This window comes from Erinaceus europaeus, chromosome 17, assembly GCF_950295315.1.
Source record: "Erinaceus europaeus chromosome 17, mEriEur2.1, whole genome shotgun sequence".
In the NCBI taxonomy this organism is placed as follows: domain Eukaryota; kingdom Metazoa; phylum Chordata; class Mammalia; order Eulipotyphla; family Erinaceidae; genus Erinaceus; species Erinaceus europaeus.
The window spans coordinates 571,891-592,673 of NC_080178.1; the positions used below are offsets into that span (position 1 = coordinate 571,891).

General features: G+C 68.3%; 1 protein-coding gene across 1 annotated transcript in view; it reads left to right on the forward strand.

Annotated features, from left to right (window-relative positions):
- The first annotated feature begins 2,758 nt into the window (after window positions 1-2,758).
- Window positions 2,759-20,783, forward strand: part of MUC5AC (mucin 5AC, oligomeric mucus/gel-forming) — a 33,224-nt gene continuing 15,199 nt past the window's right edge. The window contains exons 1-30 of the mRNA XM_060177349.1: window positions 2,759-2,833; window positions 3,897-3,968; window positions 4,424-4,483; window positions 5,045-5,312; window positions 5,389-5,503; window positions 5,603-5,693; window positions 6,566-6,675; window positions 6,754-6,967; window positions 7,050-7,175; window positions 9,589-9,706; window positions 9,854-9,992; window positions 10,122-10,232; window positions 10,531-10,600; window positions 11,642-11,779; window positions 12,015-12,179; window positions 12,478-12,572; window positions 12,964-13,090; window positions 13,412-13,667; window positions 13,802-13,854; window positions 14,182-14,282; window positions 14,590-14,741; window positions 15,232-15,370; window positions 15,573-15,686; window positions 15,775-15,951; window positions 17,311-17,550; window positions 17,935-18,091; window positions 19,400-19,528; window positions 19,751-19,913; window positions 20,190-20,233; window positions 20,314-20,502. Of these exons, the coding sequence (XP_060033332.1) occupies window positions 2,761-2,833; window positions 3,897-3,968; window positions 4,424-4,483; window positions 5,045-5,312; window positions 5,389-5,503; window positions 5,603-5,693; window positions 6,566-6,675; window positions 6,754-6,967; window positions 7,050-7,175; window positions 9,589-9,706; window positions 9,854-9,992; window positions 10,122-10,232; window positions 10,531-10,600; window positions 11,642-11,779; window positions 12,015-12,179; window positions 12,478-12,572; window positions 12,964-13,090; window positions 13,412-13,667; window positions 13,802-13,854; window positions 14,182-14,282; window positions 14,590-14,741; window positions 15,232-15,370; window positions 15,573-15,686; window positions 15,775-15,951; window positions 17,311-17,550; window positions 17,935-18,091; window positions 19,400-19,528; window positions 19,751-19,913; window positions 20,190-20,233; window positions 20,314-20,502 (4,006 nt within the window). The 5' untranslated portion in view covers window positions 2,759-2,760. The remainder of the gene's footprint in view (window positions 2,834-3,896; window positions 3,969-4,423; window positions 4,484-5,044; window positions 5,313-5,388; window positions 5,504-5,602; window positions 5,694-6,565; window positions 6,676-6,753; window positions 6,968-7,049; window positions 7,176-9,588; window positions 9,707-9,853; window positions 9,993-10,121; window positions 10,233-10,530; window positions 10,601-11,641; window positions 11,780-12,014; window positions 12,180-12,477; window positions 12,573-12,963; window positions 13,091-13,411; window positions 13,668-13,801; window positions 13,855-14,181; window positions 14,283-14,589; window positions 14,742-15,231; window positions 15,371-15,572; window positions 15,687-15,774; window positions 15,952-17,310; window positions 17,551-17,934; window positions 18,092-19,399; window positions 19,529-19,750; window positions 19,914-20,189; window positions 20,234-20,313; window positions 20,503-20,783) is intronic.

Sequence of the window (20,783 nt, forward strand, 5' to 3'; positions counted from 1 at the left end):
GGATCTGGGGGGCTCCCCTGGACCTGCAGCAGCTCAGGCGGCAGTTGGGGGGCATCCTGTCCTGGAGGAAGTTCCTGGCATGGGGACGGTGGGGCCACCCCAGGCTGTCAGGGCGGACAGTTCCCGTAAGCTCCTTGGCCACTTCCTCCTGCCAGGGACACGCCCACTCTCCACACCTATCACGGGCCTGGGACCCTAACCCTCATCATAGCCGCTGCCTGGAGGGGGTCCTCCACCCTCAGGCTTCCCTGGTCAGGGGTGGCTCTGCTCCTGGGTGCCAGGAGAGGTGCTAGGTGTTTGGTGCCACTAGGAGAGGAGGGGCTGGCTCCCTAAGTAGCTGTCACAGCAAAATGTGATGTGGATCCCAGGAAGTACAAGTATGCAGCTCCCCAAAAAGTCACCTGGACTCCAAGACGTGACCTGGACCCCAAGAAGTGACTGGACCCCAAGAAGTGACTGGACCCCAAGAAGTGACTGGATCTCAAGAAGTGACTGGACCCCAAGAAGTGACTGGACCCCAAGAAGTTACTGGATCCCAAGAAGTGACTGGATCTCAAGACGTGACCTGGACCCCAAAAGTGGCCCCCAAGCTCCCCAAAGCGGCTCCCAAGCCTCACAAAGTGACCCCAAAAGCCCAAGCAGTGACCTGAACCCTGAGCAGTGACCCCAAACCCTGAGAAATGACCCTAAATCCCAAGAAGTTACCTGAACCCCAAGAAATGGCTTAAAAAAACCCAACGTGATCCGAACCCCCCAAGAAGTGGCCCAAACCCCAATAAATGAGTTGAACTCTGAGAAATTACTTCGACCCTAAAAACTGACGCAAAACCTCAAGAAAAGGCTGTCTGAACCCCTCTTTTCCCCAGTCAGGGGGCTGGGAGGGACCCTGAGAGATGGGGGGCAGTTTCTGGGGCAGACACCCCCTCATGCGTCCTGCAGTGTCCACGAGCAGAGACCCCATGGTCCAGGAGAGAGGGGTCTGAGGCACAGAGAGGTTGCTCTGGGCGGCAAGGGAGGGTCTGCACAGCTGTGACCTCCATCCAGGCTGGCTGCCCCACTCACTCTGGGTCTGGGAGGCCTCCGGGCCGCCTAGAGTTTGTGGCGCAGTGCTGTGGTCCCCTCTGCAGGCTGCCCCCAGTGGGCATTCTGCACCCAACTGCGGGGACTGGTCCAGCCCTGCTGGGTGTCGGACAGCAGGAGGGTGTGCAAGGCGGTCCTTGGGTTCTGGGGCAGTGCCTGTGCTCCCCGTGGACTGCTGTGGGGTCCCTGCCCAGCCGCAGCTCACGCCCTCTGGCTGGCCCACTCCTGACTCACCTGGACAAACAGGGGTATCGGATGCCCAGTTCCTGTCCCCCAATCAAGGTGCCGCCTGCGTCAGTGCGGTGATAACCCCGGGCCCCTCTGGGCCTCGGCCAAGGTCTCCCTGTCCAGGCCGCGCCCCGAGCCCCATCACACCTGGAGCATTGTGCCAGCCCACTGCTGGGGAAACTGAGGCTGGGAGGCCCTGGTACCCCCTCACGGCCCTTGGGGCGCCCCCACTGCTCACTCTGGGCCTGGTCCTGGGGGAGCTGCAGATGGTGCTGGTGCTGGAGGGGCTCCCAGGCTGGAGTCTCGGCCCAGCTTCCAGTGGATGTGGGAGGGACCCCGGGCAAGGGTGGTGGCTCAGAGGGCTCACTGGGGCCTGTGCTGGGCACAGGAGCTGGGGTTCGAGGGACACTGGCGTCACCCAGCCTTGCTGGAGCGGCCCTGCCCCAGGCCTCACCGGAACCCACGCCCCGACCATACGTGCATACCCCCGAGCTGGGTGCCCGAGACAGCACGGAGGCTGAGGGCTGGGTAGACAGACAGACTGCTCTCCGCACAACTCCGTGTTCATTGAAAATTCACCACTCGTCCACCCCCCCCCTCCCCACACACACACCCCCAGTCCTGAGAGGTGGCCGTCTCTCCCAGGAGGAGGGCTAGGGGTCAGGGCTGGGAACAGGCCTCAGGATCCAAGAGCGAAGGCTGAGGACAGCCCTGAGACACCATGGCCCACAGCTGCCCGTGCAGAGTGTCCACCTGGCTGTCACGCTGCTCGCTGGGGCTCGCTGGTCAGTCCTTGCACCTGTGGGCATGTGGGTCCCAGACAGGGAGCAGGAAAGGAGTCCATGGGTGGCTCTAAGCAGGCCTGAGGCCCACGGCGTGTCTGGGTCAGGGTCTGCATCTCCTGTCTCTCATCTCAGCCTGGCAGGACACAGGCCTCTGGCGTGGCCCTGGGCTGGGCTGGGGGGCAGCTGGGGGACCCACGGGGACCCACGGGGACCTCAGCTGGCCTGGAGCTTGAGCACAACCAGGGGTCAGGTAGCAGCTGGCTGATGGATCCTGTCCAGGGAGTGCTGACCATGGGGGTCTTGTCCCTGGGGGCTTTGTCACTTGGGGGGTCTAGCACTGGGAGGCTCTGACACTAGGCTCTTGTCCTGGTGGCAGTGGGTTGCCCCTGGGGGCTCCCATCCCTGGGGGTCCTGCCAGCCCCTCTCCAGCCAGGCTTCTGGCACCTTCTGGGGCACAGAGTCCAGGGGTCAGGGTGGAGGTCAGTGCCGGGGTGGCCCCCCACCCCGGCCTGGGAGGGAGGAAGCAGACCCACCCATCCCAGCAGCCAACGGCCTCTGTTTACCTGGGGTGCTGCGGCCCCGCCCACCACCTGCGACCTGGGAGCCAGGCCCCACTACAAAAGGCCCCGAGGCCAGGGTGCGTCCTAGACCCAGCACTGCCTGCACCATGGGTGTCGGCCGGAGGATGCTGGGCCCGCTCTGGGTGCTGGCCCTGGCCCTGGCCTGTGCCCAGCATGCAGGTGAGCACCCGCTGTGAGCACCCGCCCTCGGAGCTGCCCCCACCCGCCCATCCCCAGGGCCCCCAGCTCTCCTCAGGGCTGCAGGGTGTTTTCAGGGTGGAGGGTGTGGGGCCCTATGGCCTTGTCCCAGGCCTGGGCAGTGGGTGGTCACGTGCTCCCAAGGCAGCTACGGGGGATTCTCACAGGGACCCCCAGAATCACAGGGTGGCCCCGGCACTCAGCTCCTTGGGGACCGGGACACGGCAGGAGGGGTCCCGGCTAATGCTCTGTAGGTCCCTGGCCCCTGTCAGCTGCCAGAGTCCCCAAACCAGGGAGAGATAATGGGGTGCCCCGCTGGGTACGGGGACTAGCCCCTCTGTGCGCCCTCCATCCCTCCATCCCTTGCCCCCTCTGTCTCTCCCCCAGCCCTCTGTCTGTTCGTCATTTGGGGAGGGAGGGGGTGCACATTCTTCAGAGGAGGCCGTGGAGATGGAGGGAGGGGTCCCCGTGCCTCTCTGGAGGCGGGTCTGGGTCCGCTGCAGGCCCACATTGGTGGTGACTTTCTGCTCTTGTCACCTGGCCTCCGAGGGCCCCAGGGACAGCTGGCTTGTCTCCTGACCTCTAACCCCAGGGTCCCCTGAGCACCTGCCCTCATGCCTCATGTCTGCTCCCCTGAAACCCCCCACCTGGCCCCTCCTGAGCAGTGGACAGGCCCATGTCCGGGGCAGGGATGCCCACTGAGCCTGGTCACTGGCCGACAGCTGAACATTGAGACCAGCCAGGCAGAGCCCAGCCACTGAGGCTGCGGGAGCTGATGGCCTCAATGCCGAGAGCCCACAGGCACAGGGTCCAGCTGCCCCCTCTGCCTCCCTCTCTCCCTCTGTCCCTCCATCCCTCCAATCATCCTCTCTGTTCCTCTCTCCTTCCTTCCTTCCATCCATCTTTCGCCTGTCCCTCCATCCCTCCATCCCTCCGTCCCTCTGTCCCTCCTTCCTTCCATCCCTCGGTCCCTTCCTTCACGTGTGTCCTTTAGTCCCTTTGTCCTTCCCTCTGTCAGCTCAGCCCTGCCCTCCTTCTCCCACAGGCCTGGCCCTGGACAGCCCCACAGAACACAGCCACTTCCTGGACCTGCCTCCTGTGCCCCAGGGTCCAGCTGGTATGTCCACCCCTGCGGTCCCAGGCTTGGTAGCCTTCCACCAGCCAGTGGGGGGGTCAGAATGTGAGGACTGGAGGACACCCCCTCATGAGGGGCCTCGTGGACACCTGGCTATGTCCCGGCGAGGCGACAGAGAGACCGCTAGGATTCAAAGCCTTGGTCATCTCTCTGGGTTTAAGTCCAGACTCTCAGTCTTCTGGTGGGGCCTCAGGTGTCTGAGTGGGGTGGCCCTGGGGAAATGGTCCCCAGTCTGTGTCTGCATTCCCACGGGGCACCCAGGAGGCCCTGCCTGGGCTGTGTGGATTAAGGTCTTTTGCTCCTCCTTATGCAAACAGAGGCTGGGCCACAAGGGGGGCTGGGGGGAACTCCTCCCTGAAGGAGACATACCTAGCCTTCATGCTGGAGGGGGACCCCAGCTCCCGGAGACCGAGGATCACTTTGCCCTGTCCCCACAGGTGAGCCTGTGCGTGGGGTCACCATCCTCCCGCCAATGAGAACTGTCCCTGTGATACGAGGTAAGCCAGCGTCCCCGTCCCTGGGGTTATGCCTACCCTTCCTCTTGAAGCCCCTTTCCTTGGCGACGCCAGACCTGGGGTGGGTCTCGAGGCTCAGGGACCAGATTCAGGGTGGGGGACAGTGTCCCAGCACTCAGGGGGGCTAGGTTAAGCACCCATATCACCATGTGTAAGGACCTGGGTTCGAGCCCCTGCTCCCCACCTGCAGAAGAGACATTTCACACAAGTGATGAAGCAGGTCTGCAGGTCCCTCTCTCCCTCTCCCTCTCCTTCTCTCTCTCTCCCTCTCCCCTCTCAATTTTTCTCTGTCCTGTCCAATAAAATGAAAAAATGCCCATGAGGATCGGTGGATTCACAGCGCAGGCCCTGAGCCCCAGTGATAACCCTGGAGAGAAAAAGAAAAGAAAAGAGAAGAAAGAATTCAGGGCACGTGGGGCACGGCTTCCTGGGGATGTGGGGGTGTCCGAGATGTGGGGCTTGTGGGGGGGTCTCAGGCCTCGGGGGTGCACCGGGTGGGGTCCCAGCACCAGGGCAACACCTGAGCCCCCCCGCTGCCCGCAGCCCTGAACCCCGCGCACAACGGGCGGGTGTGCAGCACGTGGGGCGACTTCCACTACAAGACCTTCGACGGCGCCATCTTCCGCTTCCCCGGGCTCTGCAACTACGTGCTGTCGGCGCACTGCGGGGCTGCCTACGAGGACTTCAACCTGCAGGTCCGGCGCTGTGACCCTGCCACCACCGACACCACCAGTGTGTGCGGCGTCACACTCAAGCTGGACGGCATGGTCGTGGGGCTGACCGGGAAGTCCGTGCTGGTCAACGGCGCCCCGTGAGTCCGGCAGGCGGAGGGTCTGCGGGGCCTGGCTGGCCCCGGGCCTCCTGGGTGCTGACCACGTCTCCCACAGGGTCCAGCTGCCCTTCAGCCGGTCGGGGGTCAGCATCGAGCTGGGCAGCGGTTACGTGAAGGTGGCGGCACGGCTGGGGCTGGTCTTCATGTGGAACCAGGATGGCAGCCTCCTGGTGAGCGCCCAGGGTGGGGGTGCAGGGCCGAGGTAGGGCCGGCGTCTGCCCCTCCTTCCCGGGTGTAGGGGGCTGCTGTTGACGCCCACCTTGCCACAGCTGGAGCTGGACCCCAAGTACGCCAACCAGACCTGTGGGCTGTGCGGGGACTTCAACGGGCTGCCTGACTTGAATGAATTCTTTGTCCACGGTGAGACCTGCCAAGGACCTGCTCTCTGTCCTGTCAGACACCCCAACCTTGCCCTCAAACACAGGCGCCTGAACAGCTGCATGCCTGTACATATGTCTGCATGCAGCCCAGCATGGACCCTGGCACAGCCCCTGCACCCAGCTCACGCCCCCTGCACCCAGCTCACGCCCCCTGCACCCAGCTCACGCCCCCTGCACCCAGCTCACGCCCCCTGCACCCAGCTCACGCCCCCTGCACCCAGCTCACGCCCCCTGCACCCAGTTCACGCCCCCTGCACCCAGCTCACACCCCCTGCACCCAGCTCACGCCCCCTGCACCCAGCTCACGCCCCCTGCACCCAGCTCACGCCCCCTGCACCCAGTTCACGTCCCCTGCACCCAGCTCACGCCCCCTGCACCCAGCTCACGCCCCCTGCACCCAGTTCACGCCCCCTGCACCCAGCTCACGCCCCCTGCACCCAGCTCACGCCCCCTGCACCCAGCTCACGCCCCCTGCACCCAGCTCACGCCCCCTGCACCCAGTTCACGCCCCCTGCACCCAGCTCACACCCCCTGCACCCAGCTCACGCCCCCTGCACCCAGTTCACGCCCCCTGCACCCAGCTCACGCCCCCTGCACCCAGTTCATGCCCCCGGCCCAGCAGCTCCCAGCAGAGATGGAGGAAGCCCTTCCCCTGCCCGCTTGGCCTCGGGCGCCCCCACCACACACCTGCCTCCCGCCAGCCCTCCCCGCTCGGTCCCTGTCCTGCCCCAGAAATCCCCGGGAATCCCGGCTGCTCCTCCCTCCCTCCCTGACCGCAGTGGCCGCTGCTGGGCTTTGGGGGGGTGCTGCTCGGGAGATGCGAGGGCCCCTCACTGAGGGTGCTGCGCCCAGGCGCCAGGGTGAGCCCGGTGGAGTTCGGGAACCTGCAGAAGATGGACGGCCCCACGGAGCAGTGCCAGGACCCCGTCCCCGCGCCCCTCCAGAACTGCTCCACGAACGCGGTAAGCGTGGGCGGCAGCGGCAGGCCGGGTGGAGGGGGCCGGGCGGGGTCCCAGGACTCACCCCCCACACCCGCGCAGACGCTCTGTGAGGAGACCCTGAGCGGCCCGCTCTTCTCCGGCTGCGCCCGCCTGGTGGACGCCAGCAGCTACGTGGAGGCGTGTCGGCGGGACCTGTGCGCCTGCCGCGAGGAGGACCCCAGCCGCTGCGGCTGCCACACGCTGGCCGAGTACGCGCGCCAGTGCGCCCACGCGGGGGGCCGGCCCCGGGACTGGAGGGGCCCCCAGCTCTGCGGTGAGTGCCGCCCCCGACAGGCTTCCCCTCCCCTCCCCGGCCCCGCCCCGCCCCGGCCCTGACACCCCTGCCCACCCCCCAGCCGCCCAGTGCCCCGCCGGCATGCAGCACCGCGAGTGCGGGTCCCCCTGCGCCGACACCTGCTCGAACCCCGAGCGCGCTCAGCTCTGCGAGGACCACTGCGTGGCCGGGTGCTTCTGCCCCGAGGGTGAGTCCCACCTGCGCGACCCCGGGGACCCCAACACGGCCCAGGGAGCCCCCCATGCGACCCCGGGGACCCCCAGCACGGCCCAGGGAGGCCCCATGCGACCCCGGGGACCCCCAGCACGGCCCAGGGAGCCCCCCATGCGACCCTGGGGACCCCCAACACGGCCCAGGGAGCCCCCCATGTGACCCCGGGGAGCCCCAGATGTGACCCCGGGGACCCCCAGCACGGCCCAGGGAGCCCCCCATGCGACCCTGGGAACCCCCAACACGGCCCAGGGAGCCCCCCATGCGACCCCGGGGACCCCCAGCACGGCCCAGGGAGCCCCCCATGCGACCCCGGGGACCCCCAACACCGCCCAGAGAGCCCCCCATGTGACCCCGGGGACCCCCAGCACGGCCCAGGGAGCCCCCCATGTGACCCCGGGGACCCCCAACACGGCCCAGGGAGCCCCCCATGCGACCCCGGGGACCCCCAACATGCCCCAGGGAGCCCCCCATGCGACCCCGGGGACCCCCAACACGGCCCAGGGAGGCCCCATGCGACCCCGGGGACCCCCAGCACGGCCCAGGGAGCCCCCCATGCGACCCTGGGGACCCCCAACACGGCCCAGGGAGCCCCCCATGCGACCCCGGGGACCCCCAGCACGGCCCAGGGAGCCCCCCATGCGACCCCGGGGACCCCCAGCACGGCCCAGGGAGGCCCCATGCGACCCCGGGGACCCCCAGCACGGCCCAGGGAGCCCCCCATGCGACCCTGGGGACCCCCAACACGGCCCAGGGAGCCCCCCATGCGACCCCGGGGACCCCAAACACGGCCCAGGGAGCCCCCCATGCGACCCCGGGGACCCCAAACACGGCCCAGGGAGCCCCCCATGCGACCCCGGGGACCCCAAACACGGCCCAGGGAGCCCCCCATGTGACCCCGGGGAGCCCCAGATGTGACCCCGGGGGCCCCCAGCACGGCCCAGGGAGGCCCCATGCGACCCCGGGGACCCCCAGCACGGCCCAGGGAGCCCCCCATGCGACCCCGGGGACCCCCAACATGGCCCAGGGAGCCCCCCATGCCACCCCGGGGACCCCCAACATGGCCCAGGGAGCCCCCCATGCGACCCCGGGGATCCCCAACACCGCCCAGAGAGCCCCCCATGTGACCCCGGGGAGCCCCAGCACGGCCCAGGGAGCCCCCCATGCGACCCCGGGGACCCCAAACACGGCCCAGGGAGCCCCCCATGCGACCCCGGGGACCCCAAACACGGCCCAGGGAGCCCCCCATGTGACCCCGGGGAGCCCCAGATGTGACCCCGGGGACCCCCAGCACGGCCCAGGGAGCCCCCCATGCGGCCCTGGGAACCCCCAACACGGCCCAGGGAGCCCCCCATGCGAACCCGGGGACCCCCAGCACGGCCCAGGGAGCCCCCCATGCGACCCCGGGGACCCCCAGCACGGCCCAGGGAGCCCCCCATGCGACCCCGGGGACCCCCAACACGGCCCAGAGAGTCCCCCATGCGACCCCGGGGACCCCCAACACGGCCCAGAGAGCCCCCCATGTGACCCCGGGAACCCCCAACATGGCCCAGGGAGCCCCCCATGCGACCCCGGGGATCCCCAACACCGCCCAGAGAGCCCCCCATGTGACCCCGGGGACCCCCAGCACGGCCCAGGGAGCCCCCCATGCGACCCTGGGGACCCCCAACACGGCCCAGGGAGCCCCCCATGCGACCCCGGGGACCCCAAACACGGCCCAGGGAGCCCCCCATGCGACCCCGGGGACCCCAAACACGGCCCAGGGAGCCCCCCATGTGACCCCGGGGAGCCCCAGATGTGACCCCGGGGACCCCCAGCACGGCCCAGGGAGCCCCCCATGCGACCCTGGGAACCCCCAACACGGCCCAGGGAGCCCCCCATGCGACCCCGGGGACCCCAAACACGGCCCAGGGAGCCCCCCATGTGACCCCGGGGAGCCCCAGATGTGACCCCGGGGGCCCCCAGCACGGCCCAGGGAGGCCCCATGCGACCCCGGGGACCCCCAGCACGGCCCAGGGAGCCCCCCATGCCACCCCGGGGACCCCCAACATGGCCCAGGGAGCCCCCCATGCGACCCCGGGGACCCCCAACATGGCCCAGAGAGCCCCCCATGCGACCCCGGGGACCCCCAACATGGCCCAGAGAGCCCCCCATGCGACCCCGGGAACCCCCAACATGGCCCAGGGAGCCCCCCATGCGACCCCGGGGACCCCCAACATGGCCCAGGGAGCCCCCCATGCGACCCCGGGGACCCCCAACATGGCCCAGGGAGCCCCCCATGCGACCCCGGGGACCCCCAACACAGCCCAGGGAGGCCCCATGCGACCCCGGGGACCCCCAGCACGGCCCAGGGAGCCCCCTGGGGCCCCTCACTCCCGCTGCTCCTGCAGGGACGGTGCTGGATGACATCGGCCACTCGGGCTGCGTACCCGTGGCCCAGTGCCCCTGCACGCACAACGGCATCACCTTCGCCCCGGGGACCGGCTACGCCACCGACTGCACCAACTGGTAGGACTCTGCACGCAGGCCTGTCCCGGGTCACCTGTCCCGGGTCACCGCGCGTCCTCCTGACCTGGCGGGGACTGGGCGGTGGGGTGCGCCCTGCGGGTGCCCGGCTCACCTGCGCCCTGCGGCTCACCTGCGCCTGTCTCTCAGCACCTGCTCCGCGGGCCGCTGGGGCTGCAGGGAGCGGCCGTGCCCCGGCACCTGCGCAGTGCTGGGCGGTGCGCACATCTCCACCTTCGACGAACGGCACTACACGGTGCACGGCGAGTGCGGCTACGTGCTGGCCAAGGTGGGCGAGGGCCGGGCCGGGCCGCAGAGGGGCGGGGCCAAGACGACCAGAGGGCGGGCCGGGCCGGAAGGGGGCGGGGTCTTGAGGTAGGGGCGGGGCCGTTCGGGGGCTGACCACGCCCCCCCGCAGCCCTGCACCGGCAGCGCCTTCTCCGTGCTGGCCGAGCTGCGCAGGTGCGGCCTGACCGCCAGCGAGACCTGCCTGAAGAGCGTGACGCTGAGCCTGGACGGGGGCCACTTGGTGAGGCCGGGGGCTGAGGGGGGCCCGGGGAGCCTGACTGTGTGGGCGGGCAGTTAGTGCGGCTTGCCCGGAGGGAGCCCCCAACAGAGGGTCGGCTCTGGCCTCCAATGCTGGCGGGACCTCCCGGCCCCTCTTGTGAGTGTCCCGAGCAAATGTCCGACCTGGGGGAGCAGCCTCGCGCAGGACCCCCAGGAGGCGGAGCGGCCCCCAGCCGCAGGCGGTGCTGAACTCGGTGCTGTCACTGAGGGAGCAGCTAGGTCCTGGGGAGGCCCAGCACACTGACCCCGGTTGCTCCCAGGTCGTGGAGGTCAAGGCCAGCGGGGAGGTGTTTGTGAACCAGATGTTCACCCAGCTGCCGGTGTCCACAGGTGAGGCCCTGTCCCTCCACACCTGTGTGCCCCCAGCCTGTCACCCTGCCCCTCAGACACCTGTGTGCCCCCAGCCTGTCACCCTGCCCCTCAGACACCTGTGTGCCCCCAGCCTGTCACCCTGCCCCTCAGACACCTGTGTGCCCCCAGCCTGTCACCCTGCCCCTCAGACACCTGTGTGCCCCCAGCCTGTCACCCTGCCCCTCAGACACCTGTGTGCCCCCAGCCTGTCACCCTGCCCCTCAGACACCTGTGTGCCCCCAGCCTGTCACCCTGCCCCTCAGACACCTGTGTGCCCCCAGCCTGTCACCCTGCCCCTCAGACACCTGTGTGCCCCCAGCCTGTCATCCTGCCCCTCAGACACCTGTGGGTGCCCCCAGCCTGTCACCCTGCCCCTCAGACACCTGTGGGTGCCCCCAGCCCGTCACCCTGCCCCTCAGACACCTGTGGGTGCCCCCAGCCTGTCACCCTGCCCCTCAGACACCTGTGGGTGCCCCCAGCCTGTCACCCTGCCCCTCAGACACCTGTGGGTGCCCCAGCCTGTCACCCTGCCCCTCAGATACCTGTGGGTGCCCCAGCCTGTCACCCTGCCCCTCAGACACCTGTGGGTGCCCCCAGCCTGTCACCCTGCCCCTCAGACACCTGTGGGTGCCCCCAGCCTGTCACCTTGCCCCTCAGACACCTGTGGGTGCCCCCAGCCTGTCACCCTGCCCCTCAGACACCTGTGGGTGCCCCCAGCCTGTCACCTTGCCCCTCAGACACCTGTGGGTGCCCCCAGCCTGTCACCTTGCCCCTCAGACACCTGTGGGTGCCCCCAGCCCGTCGCCCTGCCCCTCAGTCACCTGTGGGTACCCCAGCCTGTCACCCTGCCCCTCAGACACCTGTGGGTGCCCCCAGCCTGTCACCCTGCCCCTTAGACACCTGTGGGTGCCCCAGCCCGTGTCCCCTTTGATACATATGGGTCTCCCAGCCGGGGCCCCCGTCCCCTGGGACTCCCATGACCCCTTGGGGTCTGCCCCAGTGACGCCGCCCTCTCTGCAGCCAACATCACCCTCCTGAGACCGTCCACCTTCTTCGTCGTGGTGCACACGGAGCTGGGCCTGCAGCTGGACGTGCAGCTGGTGCCCACCATGCAGGTCTTCCTACGGCTGGAGCCCCGGCTCCGGGGTCTGACCTGCGGTGAGGGTGCCCGCCAGCCCCTGCCCCGCTCCCGAGACCCCAGCCTTCCTTATACTGGTTCTTGCGCTTTGTGCCACGTGCGCTTAACCCGCAGCGCTACCACCTGGCTCCCGACCCCAGCCTTCTGTACCTATCTAGTCTCAGGACCCCAGCCCTCCAACACTCCGCCCAAGCCCCCATCGCAGAGCCCCTGGGCCCCCAGCACCTCTGAGCCCCCCTGACCCTCCGCCCGCAGGCCTGTGCGGGAACTTCAACCAGAATCAGGGGGACGACTTCCGGGCGCTGAGCGGCGTGGTGGAGGGCACCGCGGCCGCCTTCGCCAACACCTGGAAGGCCCAGGCCAACTGCCCCAACGTGCGGAACAGCTACGAGGACCCCTGCGCCCTCAGCGTGGAGAACGGTACCCCGAGGGGGGGGCAGGTCAAAGGGGTCCTGAGGGACACATGAGGGCTGGCCAGCCGCCTGTGACCTAAGTCATAGAGGGGCAGGCTCACCTGCCGCACCTGGCCCTGTCCCCATGGTCACGGGGTCCCAGCTCACCTATCCCTGTAGTATTAGGGTGCTAGCTCACCTGTGTCTGTCCCCATGGTCTCGGGGTCCCAGCTCACCTGTCCCTGTCCCCGTGGTCTTGCAGCCGGGTCCCAGGGTGCAGCTGTACTGGCCCGGGAACAGCCGCTGACCCTCCTGTGTGCCCACAGAGAAGTATGCCCAGCACTGGTGCTCCCGGCTCACCGACCCTCAGGGCCCCTTCGCCAGCTGCCATGAGGCCGTGAACCCTAGTGTCTATTACTCGGTGAGCACTTCAGGGAGCGGGGTCAGGGGTCAATCCTGGGGGGAGGTCAGGGGCCAGGTGCCTGTCACTCTAGGCCCTTCTCCATCCACTCACTCACTCTCGTTTAACCACTCATTCCCCTTCCCTCCCTCCAGCAGGAATAAATGCCCAGTCATGTGTTCACTCCCCCAGTCTCTCATCCATCCATTCCTGTAGTCACTCACTCACCCACTCAGTCACCCACTCACTCGTTCCCTCTCTCTGCCCCTAATCCCCTCCTGCCCCCAGTGCAGCTCCCCACCAAGTGAGGGCAGGGCGGCAGGCTGTCGGGCCAGAGGTGGGGGTGGGATCCTTCCTGCAGCCAGGACCCCACTGTGGGGCGATGCCACCCTAACCCCCAACCCCACCCCAGAACTGCATGTTCGACACGTGCAACTGTGAGAAGACGGAAGACTGTCTGTGTGCTGCCCTGTCCTCCTACGTGAGGGCCTGCGCCTCTCGCGGCGTGCTGCTGCAGGGCTGGCGGGCCGGCGTGTGCGGTGAGGGCTGGGGCTGGGGGCTGGGGCTGGTGTGTGCAGTGAGGGCTGGGGGCTGGGGGGCTGGACACTGGTGTGTGCAGTGAGGGGCTGGGGGCCTGAGTGTGTGGTGAAGGGCTGAGGGGCTGGGTGCCAAAGTTTGTGGTGGGGGGTTGGGGGGCTGAGTGGCTGGTGGGACAGTGTGCGGTGAGGGGCTGGGGGTTGGGGGTTGGTGGGTGAGTGTATGTGGTGAGTGGCGTGGATGGTGTATGCGGGGGCCCTGGCGTGTGCTGGCTGGGCCAGGTGGGGGCTCCATCCTCACGTCCCCCCTGACTGCCCCCGCAGCAAAGCCCCTGACGGCCTGCCCCAAATCTCTGAAATACGAGTACAACGTGAGCAGCTGCCAGCCCACCTGCCGCAGCCGGGCTGGCCAGGACGCCTCCTGCGGGGTCCGCTTCGTGCCAGTGGACGGCTGTGTGTGCCCTCAGGGCACCTTCCTGGACGACACGGGCAAGTGTGTGCCGGCGACCAGCTGTCCCTGCTACCATGGCAGCTCCGTGGTGCCTAATGGGGAGACACTGCACGAAGGCGGGGCCATCTGGTAGGAGCCGGCCGGGGGAGGGGGCAGGGTGTAGGGGGGTCTGGGGGCCATCTGGTAGGAGCCGGCCGGGGGTGGGGGGCAGGGTTAGGTGGGGGGTCTGGGGGACGCTTGCCCCTGATGCCCTGTTCCCACAGCACCTGCACACAGGGGTCGCTGAGCTGCATCGGGGGCCAGACCTCTGCCCCAGGTGAGCCTGGGTGATGGAGGGGAGCTTGGGGGCCCAGAGGGATCCAGGGGACCTGGGGGGCTCAGGGTCTGCAGCCCAGTCTGTGCACCGAGTCAAAAGCTGCACGCACACACGTGTGCACACACGACACGTTCTGTGCACACAAGGACAGGAGGCCACGCCTGCGTGTAGCTATCGCATGTGCATGACCACAGGCCACGTCGTGCACAGCCATGCACAGGGCACACACACCCAGCCACGGGGAGACGGGCACCTGTGGGCACCCTGGCCCCTGTCCCCAGAGCCAGCTGGGGGAGTGGCAGGTCCTCAGCCCCCATCCCCCCACAGTCTGTGCACCCCCCATGGTCTACTTTGCCTGCCGCAATGCCACGCCCGGCGCTGCCGGGGCCGGCTGTCAGAAAAGCTGCCACACGTTGGACATGGAGTGTGTGAGTGTCCTGGCCAAGGCCCACGAGCCAGTGCCCCTACCCTGTCCACTGGGCCTATCCCCGGCCCCTCAGCCCGTAGCCCGGTGTCCCTCCACCCCGTCCACCGGGCCTACCCCCGGCCCCTCTGCCCATAGCCCAGTGTCCCTCCACCCTGTCCACTGGGCCAATCCCCGGCCCCTCAGCCCATAGCCCGGTTTCCCTCCACCCCGTCCACTGGGCCAACCCCCAGCCCCTCAGCCCATAGCACCGTGTCCCCCCACCCTGCGGGCCGGCTCCCAGCTCCTACACAGCCCCGTCTCACCCACAGTACAGCCCCCAGTGTGTGTCCGGCTGCGTGTGTCCTGATGGGCTGGTGGCCGACGGCTTGGGCAGCTGCGTGTCTGCAGATGACTGTCCTTGTGTCCACAACGAGGCCAGTTACCAGACGGGCCAGACCATCCGCGTGGACTGCAACACCTGGTATGGGGAGTGTCTGTAGGGGACAGCCCCTCCACACCCCTTGCTGGGACATGGCAGCCCCCCGGCCAGAGCCCACGAGACCCCCAGCCAGAGGCCCCCCACCCTGGCTCAGCCAATGGCCCCCACAGCCAGAGGCCCCCCACCCCAGGGCCCCCAGCCAGAGGCCCCCCACCCCAGCTGACTACCCCCCCAGCCAGAGGCCCCCCCCACCCTGGCTCAGCCAACTACCCCCCCCAGCCAGAGGGCCCCCCACCCTGGCTCAACCGACTGTCCCCCCAGCCATAGGGACCCCCACCCTGGCTCAGCCAACTGCCCCCCCAGCCAGAGGCCCCCCACTCTGGCTCACCTGACTGCCCCCCCAGCCAGAAGCCCCCCACCCTGGCTCAACCGACTGTCCCCCCCCAGCCAGAGGCCCCCCACCCTGGCTCAGCCAACGGCCCCCCCAGCCATAGGGCCCCCCACCCTGGCTCACCTGACTGCCCCCCCCCAGCACGTGTAAGCACCGACACTGGGAATGCACAAAGGAGCCCTGCATGGCCACCTGCGCTGTGTACGGAGACGGCCACTACATCACCTTCGACGGGCATCGCTACAGCTTCAGCGGGGACTGCCAGTACACTCTGCTCCAGGTACTGCCTGCCTGCCCTGGACGCCAGCCCCGGAGGCTCCTCCATCTCTGGATGGCCTCCCTCCTCCAGCCCTGGACGGTTCCCCTTCGGCAGGCTATGCACCCACCCTGCCCTGACCAAGCTCCCGCCTGCCCCTGACTTGACCCTGACAGCCAGCCCCGGCCCCCCCACCCCCACCTCAGGCAGGGCCCTCTCTTCCCAGGACCAGTGCGGGGGCAACAGCAGCTCTCGGGACGGCTTCCGGGTCATCACGGAGAACGTGCCCTGCGGCACCACAGGGACCACCTGCTCCAAGGCCATCAAGATCTTCCTGGGGGTGAGGGGCGGGCCGGGGCACGGGGTGGAGCGGGTGGGGCGGGGGGACCCACCGGCCCAGCCCTGACACACCCCCCACACACACACAGAGCTCGGAGCTGAGGCTGAGCGATGGCCAGGTGGAGGTGCTGGAGAAGGGCGCCGGCCCGCCCACCTACTCCATCCGCCAGATGGGGCTCTACCTGGTGCTGGACACCGAGGCCGGCCTGCTGCTGCTCTGGGACAAGAAGACCAGCCTCCTCCTCCGCCTCGAGCCCCGCTTCAAGGTGAGCCCAGCCACGCCACCACCCTGAGGAGACAGATGCAGAGACAGGGACGGAGAGGGAGGGAGGGAGAGAGGGAGAGGGAGAGGGAGACAGGGAGACAGGGAGAGAGACAGGGAGACAGGGAGACAGGGAGACAGGGAGAGAGACAGGGAGACAGGGAGACAGGGAGAGAGACAGGGAGACAGGGAGACAGGGAGAGAGACAGGGAGACAGGGAGACAGGGAGAGAGACAGGGAGACAGGGAGACAGGGAGACAGGGAGAGAGACAGGGAGACAGGGAGACAGGGAGAGAGACAGGGAGACAGGGAGACAGGGAGAGAGACAGGGAGACAGGGAGACAGGGAGAGGGAGACAGGGAGACAGGGAGACAGGGAGACAGGGAGAGAGACAGGGAGACAGGGAGACAGGGAGACAGGGAGACAGGGAGAGGGAGACAGGGAGACAGGGAGACAGGGAGAGGGAGACAGGGAGACAGGGAGAGAGACAGGGAGACAGGGAGACAGGGAGACAGGGAGAGGGAGACAGGGAGACAGGGAGACAGGGAGACAGGGAGACAGGGAGACAGGGAGAGGGAGACAGGGAGACAGGGAGACAGGGAGAGGGAGACAGGGAGACAGGGAGACAGGGAGGCTGAGACAGGGAGATAGGGAGAGAGAGCGAGGGAGACAGAGAAAGAGGGAGGGAGACAGGGAGAGAGACAGGGAGAGGGAGAGGGAGACAGGGAGACAGGGAGAGAGACAGGGAGAGGGAGATAGAGGGAGATAGGGAGAGAGGGAGAGGGAGACAGGGAGACAGGGAGACAGAGACAGGGAGACAGGGAGGCTGAGACAGGGAGACAGGGAGAGAGAGTGAGGGAGACAGAGAAAGAGGGAGGGAGACAGGGAGAGAGGGAGAGAGGCTCCTTCCTGGGGCTCTGGCGCTGCATCCGCCCCATAGGCTCCCTGGGGGAGGACAGCCCTCTGGAGATCTGTGTCTACTCAGCCCCGTGTCCACACGCAGCCACACCTGCCACAGGCAGGGGGTGGGCAGGACAGGGCTGCATCTGGGGGCTCTGGACCCCAGTCCCCGTGCCCCTCTGCCCCCATTTCTGCCTCTGTCTGCAGGGTTAGGGGCTGGGTGTGTAGGCTGCCCCCAGCCGCTGTCTCTCTCCATCTCTGTCTCTGCAGGGCCGGCTCCAGCTTCCTCCCAGGCCTCATCCCTGTCCTTATCTGATATCTCTCTACCTCTCTCTGTCTCTGTCTCTCTGTCTCTGCCTGTCTCTGTCTCTGATTTTCTCTGTCTCTGACTGACTTTGACTCTGACCCTGCCTCTGCCTCTGGCTGCCTGTGTCTCTGACTGTCTCTGCCTCTGTCTCTGCAGGGCCGGGTCTGCGGGCTGTGCGGGAACTTTGACGACAACGGGCTCAACGACTTCACCACGCGGAGCCAGTCGGTGGCGGGCAGCGCGCGGGAGTTCGGCAACAGCTGGAAGTTTTCGCCGACCTGCCCCGACGCCCCGGCCCCCAGGGACCCCTGCAGCGCCAACCCCTACCGCAAGGCCTGGGCACAGCGCCAGTGCAGCATCATCAACGGTGCACCCTTCGCAGCCTGCCGCGCCCACGTAGGCCGGGAGGGGGGCTGGGGCAGGTCCAAGGGGGCCGGGGGGCTGGGGGGCAGGTCCAGGGGAGCTGGGAGGCAGGTCCAGGGGTTGGGGGAAGGTGGGGGGCTGGGAGGGGCTGCAGGTCCAGGGGTTGGGGGCAAGGTTGGGGGTCTGGGAGGGGCAGCAGGTCCAGGGGCTGGTGGCTGAGGGGCAGCAGGTCCAGGGGCTGGGGCAAGGTTGGGGGTCTGGGAGGGGCAGCAGGTCCAGGGGGCTGGAGTGCCCGTGGCCATCAGATTTGCTGGTCAGCACTTGGGAGCTGTAGGAAGCCGACACAGGTCCCGAGACCAGAGGACAGGGAGCCGTCCTGGAGCCCGGGTGGGGATCCCTGACCGAAGCCCCCCCCAGGTGGAGCCGACGCCCTACTACGAGGCCTGCGTGAGCGACGCGTGTGCCTGTGACTCGGGCGGGGACTGTGAGTGCTTCTGCACAGCAGTGGCCGCCTACGCCCAGGCCTGCCATGATGCTGGCATCTGCGTGTCTTGGAGGACTCCGGACATCTGCCGTGAGTGGGGCGGGGGCTGGGGGGCCAGCAGAGACTGCAGACGGGCTGGAAGGTTCTGGATGCGAGCCAGGCCCAGGGGGTGACCAGCCATCCCCCTGCAGGCCCTGGGTCTGGGGGCCCAGAGACAAGCCTGGGAGCAGAGAGGAGCCTGGGGGCAGAGAGTCTAGGGGCAGAGAGGAGCCTGGGGGCAGAGAGTCTGGGGGCAGAGAGGAGCCTGGGGCCAGAGAGTCTGGGGGCAGAGAGGGGCCTGGGGGCAGAGAGTCTAGGGGCAGAGAGGAGCCTGGGGGCAGAGAGTCTGGGGGCTGAGAGTCTGGGGGCTGAGAGTCTGGGGGCAGAGAGTCTAGGGGCAGAGAGGAGCCTGGGGGCAGAGAGTCTGGGGGCAGAGAGGAGCCTGGGGCAGAGAGTCTGGGGGCAGAGAGTCTGGGGGCAGAGAGGAGCCTGGGGCAGAGAGTCTGGGGGCTGAGAGTCTGGGGGCAGAGAGTCTAGGGGCAGAGAGGATCCTGGGGGCAGAGAGTCTGGGGGCTGAGAGTCTGGGGGCTGAGAGTCTGGGGGCTGAGAGTCTGGGGGCAGAGAGGAACCTGGGGGCAGAGAGGAGCCTGGGGGCAGAGAGTCTGGGGGCAGACAGGAGCCTGTGGAGCAGAGATGAGTTTGGGGGCAGAGAGTCTGGGAGCTGAGAGGAGCCTGGAGGCAGAGAGTCTGGGGGCAGAGTCTGGGGGGCAGAGAGGAGCCTGGGGGCAGAGAGTCTGGGGGCTGAAAGTCTGGGGGCAGAGAGGAGCCTGGGGGCAGAGAGGAGCCTGGGGGCAGAGAGTCTGGGGGCAGTGAGGAGCCTGGGGCAGAGAGTCTGGGGGCAGAGAGGAGCCTGGGGGAGAGAGCCTGGGCGCAGAGAGGAGCCTGGGGGCAGAGAGTCTGGTGGCAGAGAGTCTGGGGGCAGAGAGGAGCCTGGGGGCAGAGAGTCTGGGGGCTGAGAGTCTGGGGGCTGAGAGTCTGGGAGCTGAGAGTCTGGGGGCTGAGAGTCTGGGGGCTGAGAGTCTGGGGGCAGAGAGTCTGGGGGCAGAGAGTCTGGGGGCAGAGAGTCTGGGGGCAGAGAGGAGCCTGGGGGCAGAGAGTCTGGGGGCTGAGAGTCTGGGAGCTGAGAGTCTGGGGGCAGAGAGTCTGGGGGCAGAGAGTCTGAGGGCAGAGAGGAGCCTGGGGGCAGAGAGTCTGGGGGCTGAGAGTCTGGGGGCTGAGAGTCTGGGGGCAGAGAGGAGCCTGGGGGCAGAGAGGAGCCTGGGGGCAGAGACAAGCCTGGCCCACCTGGCCCGCCCACAGCCCTGTTCTGCGACTACTACAACCCCGAAGGCCAGTGTGAGTGGCACTACCAGCCCTGCGGGGCGCCCTGCCTCAGGACCTGCCGGAACCCCAGCGGCCGCTGCCTGCACGACCTGCAAGGCCCAGAAGGTGGGCTCCACCCGTCCCTCGGGGTCCCTTTGGGGTCCTCCAGGTGCTGGCTCTGCTCAGGGTCTGTCTTGGGGACCTCAGCTGCACTGGCCTCCTGCTCACCCTTGAGGCTCCTTTGGGGGTGCAGCCTCACGCTCCCTGTGCTGTGGGTGTGGCAGGGACTGGGGCCGAGGCGGGCCGTGGGGGACAGTCGTGGGACTCAGGCCCACCCTCTGCCTGCAGGCTGCTACCCCAAGTGCCCCCCAGAGGCCCCCATCTTTGACGAGGATGGGATGCAGTGTGTGACCACCTGCCCCACGCCCACACCCGCACCCCTCTGCCGGGTCCAGGGTAGGACCTACCGGCCAGGCGCCGCTGTGCCCTCGGAGCAGAACTGTCACTCCTGGTAAGCTGCAGCAGGTGCTGTGGGGCCAGGCATGGGGGCTGGGCAGGCCCGTCTCCCCACCCGGGGGCTGGCCTGTGCATCCCCTCTGGGTGGGGGGTGGGTGGGGGAGTGTGGCTGGGCACCCCCCAAGGGCCCCCAAACGCTGCTTTGGAGGGGAGGGGACATGGGACGCCACCTCAGAGCCCTGCCTGCACTGCCCATGCCGAGAGGGTCCCGAGATGGTGCCCGTGGGCCTGCCGGGCACGGGGACCCCGCTTCTCACCGGCTCTGTCCTAGCGTGTGCACCGAGGCTGGAGTCCAGTGCAGCTATGACAAGGATGGTGAGTGGAGGCCCAGGGAGCAGAGGCGTCCCCCACCCTTCCTTGGCCACAGCCCTGCCTGACCGCGGCTCTGCCCACAGCCTGTGTCTGCACCTATGGCGGCCAGCACTTCCGGCCCGGGGAGGTCATCTACCAGACCACGGACGGCACCGGCGGCTGCATCTCTGCCCAATGTGGGCCCGACGGCTCCATCCAGCGGCGGGTCAGCCCCTGCGGCCCCTCCACACAGGCCCCCCAGACCACCTTCTCCTTCTCCACACCCCCACAGGGTGAGCAGACGGGCCTGGGGACGGGGGTCATGGGTGCCCTGCGGGAGGGTACTGGGCAATGCCAGGGACCAGCCCACCCTCGGATCCGCCGAGCATCTGTCTTATCTAGACCTCAGCAGAGCACCCCTGAGTCACCAGTGCTGCTAGGGGTCCCCAGGTCTCCCAGGGTACAGAGCCGGGCTGTCTATCAGAGAGAGAGAGACCCTGAGGAGAATCTGGCTCAGGCCTCGTGGAGAGTGGAGGGGTGGACCCATAGGGGGCTCGCGTTGGGGGACTGCCAA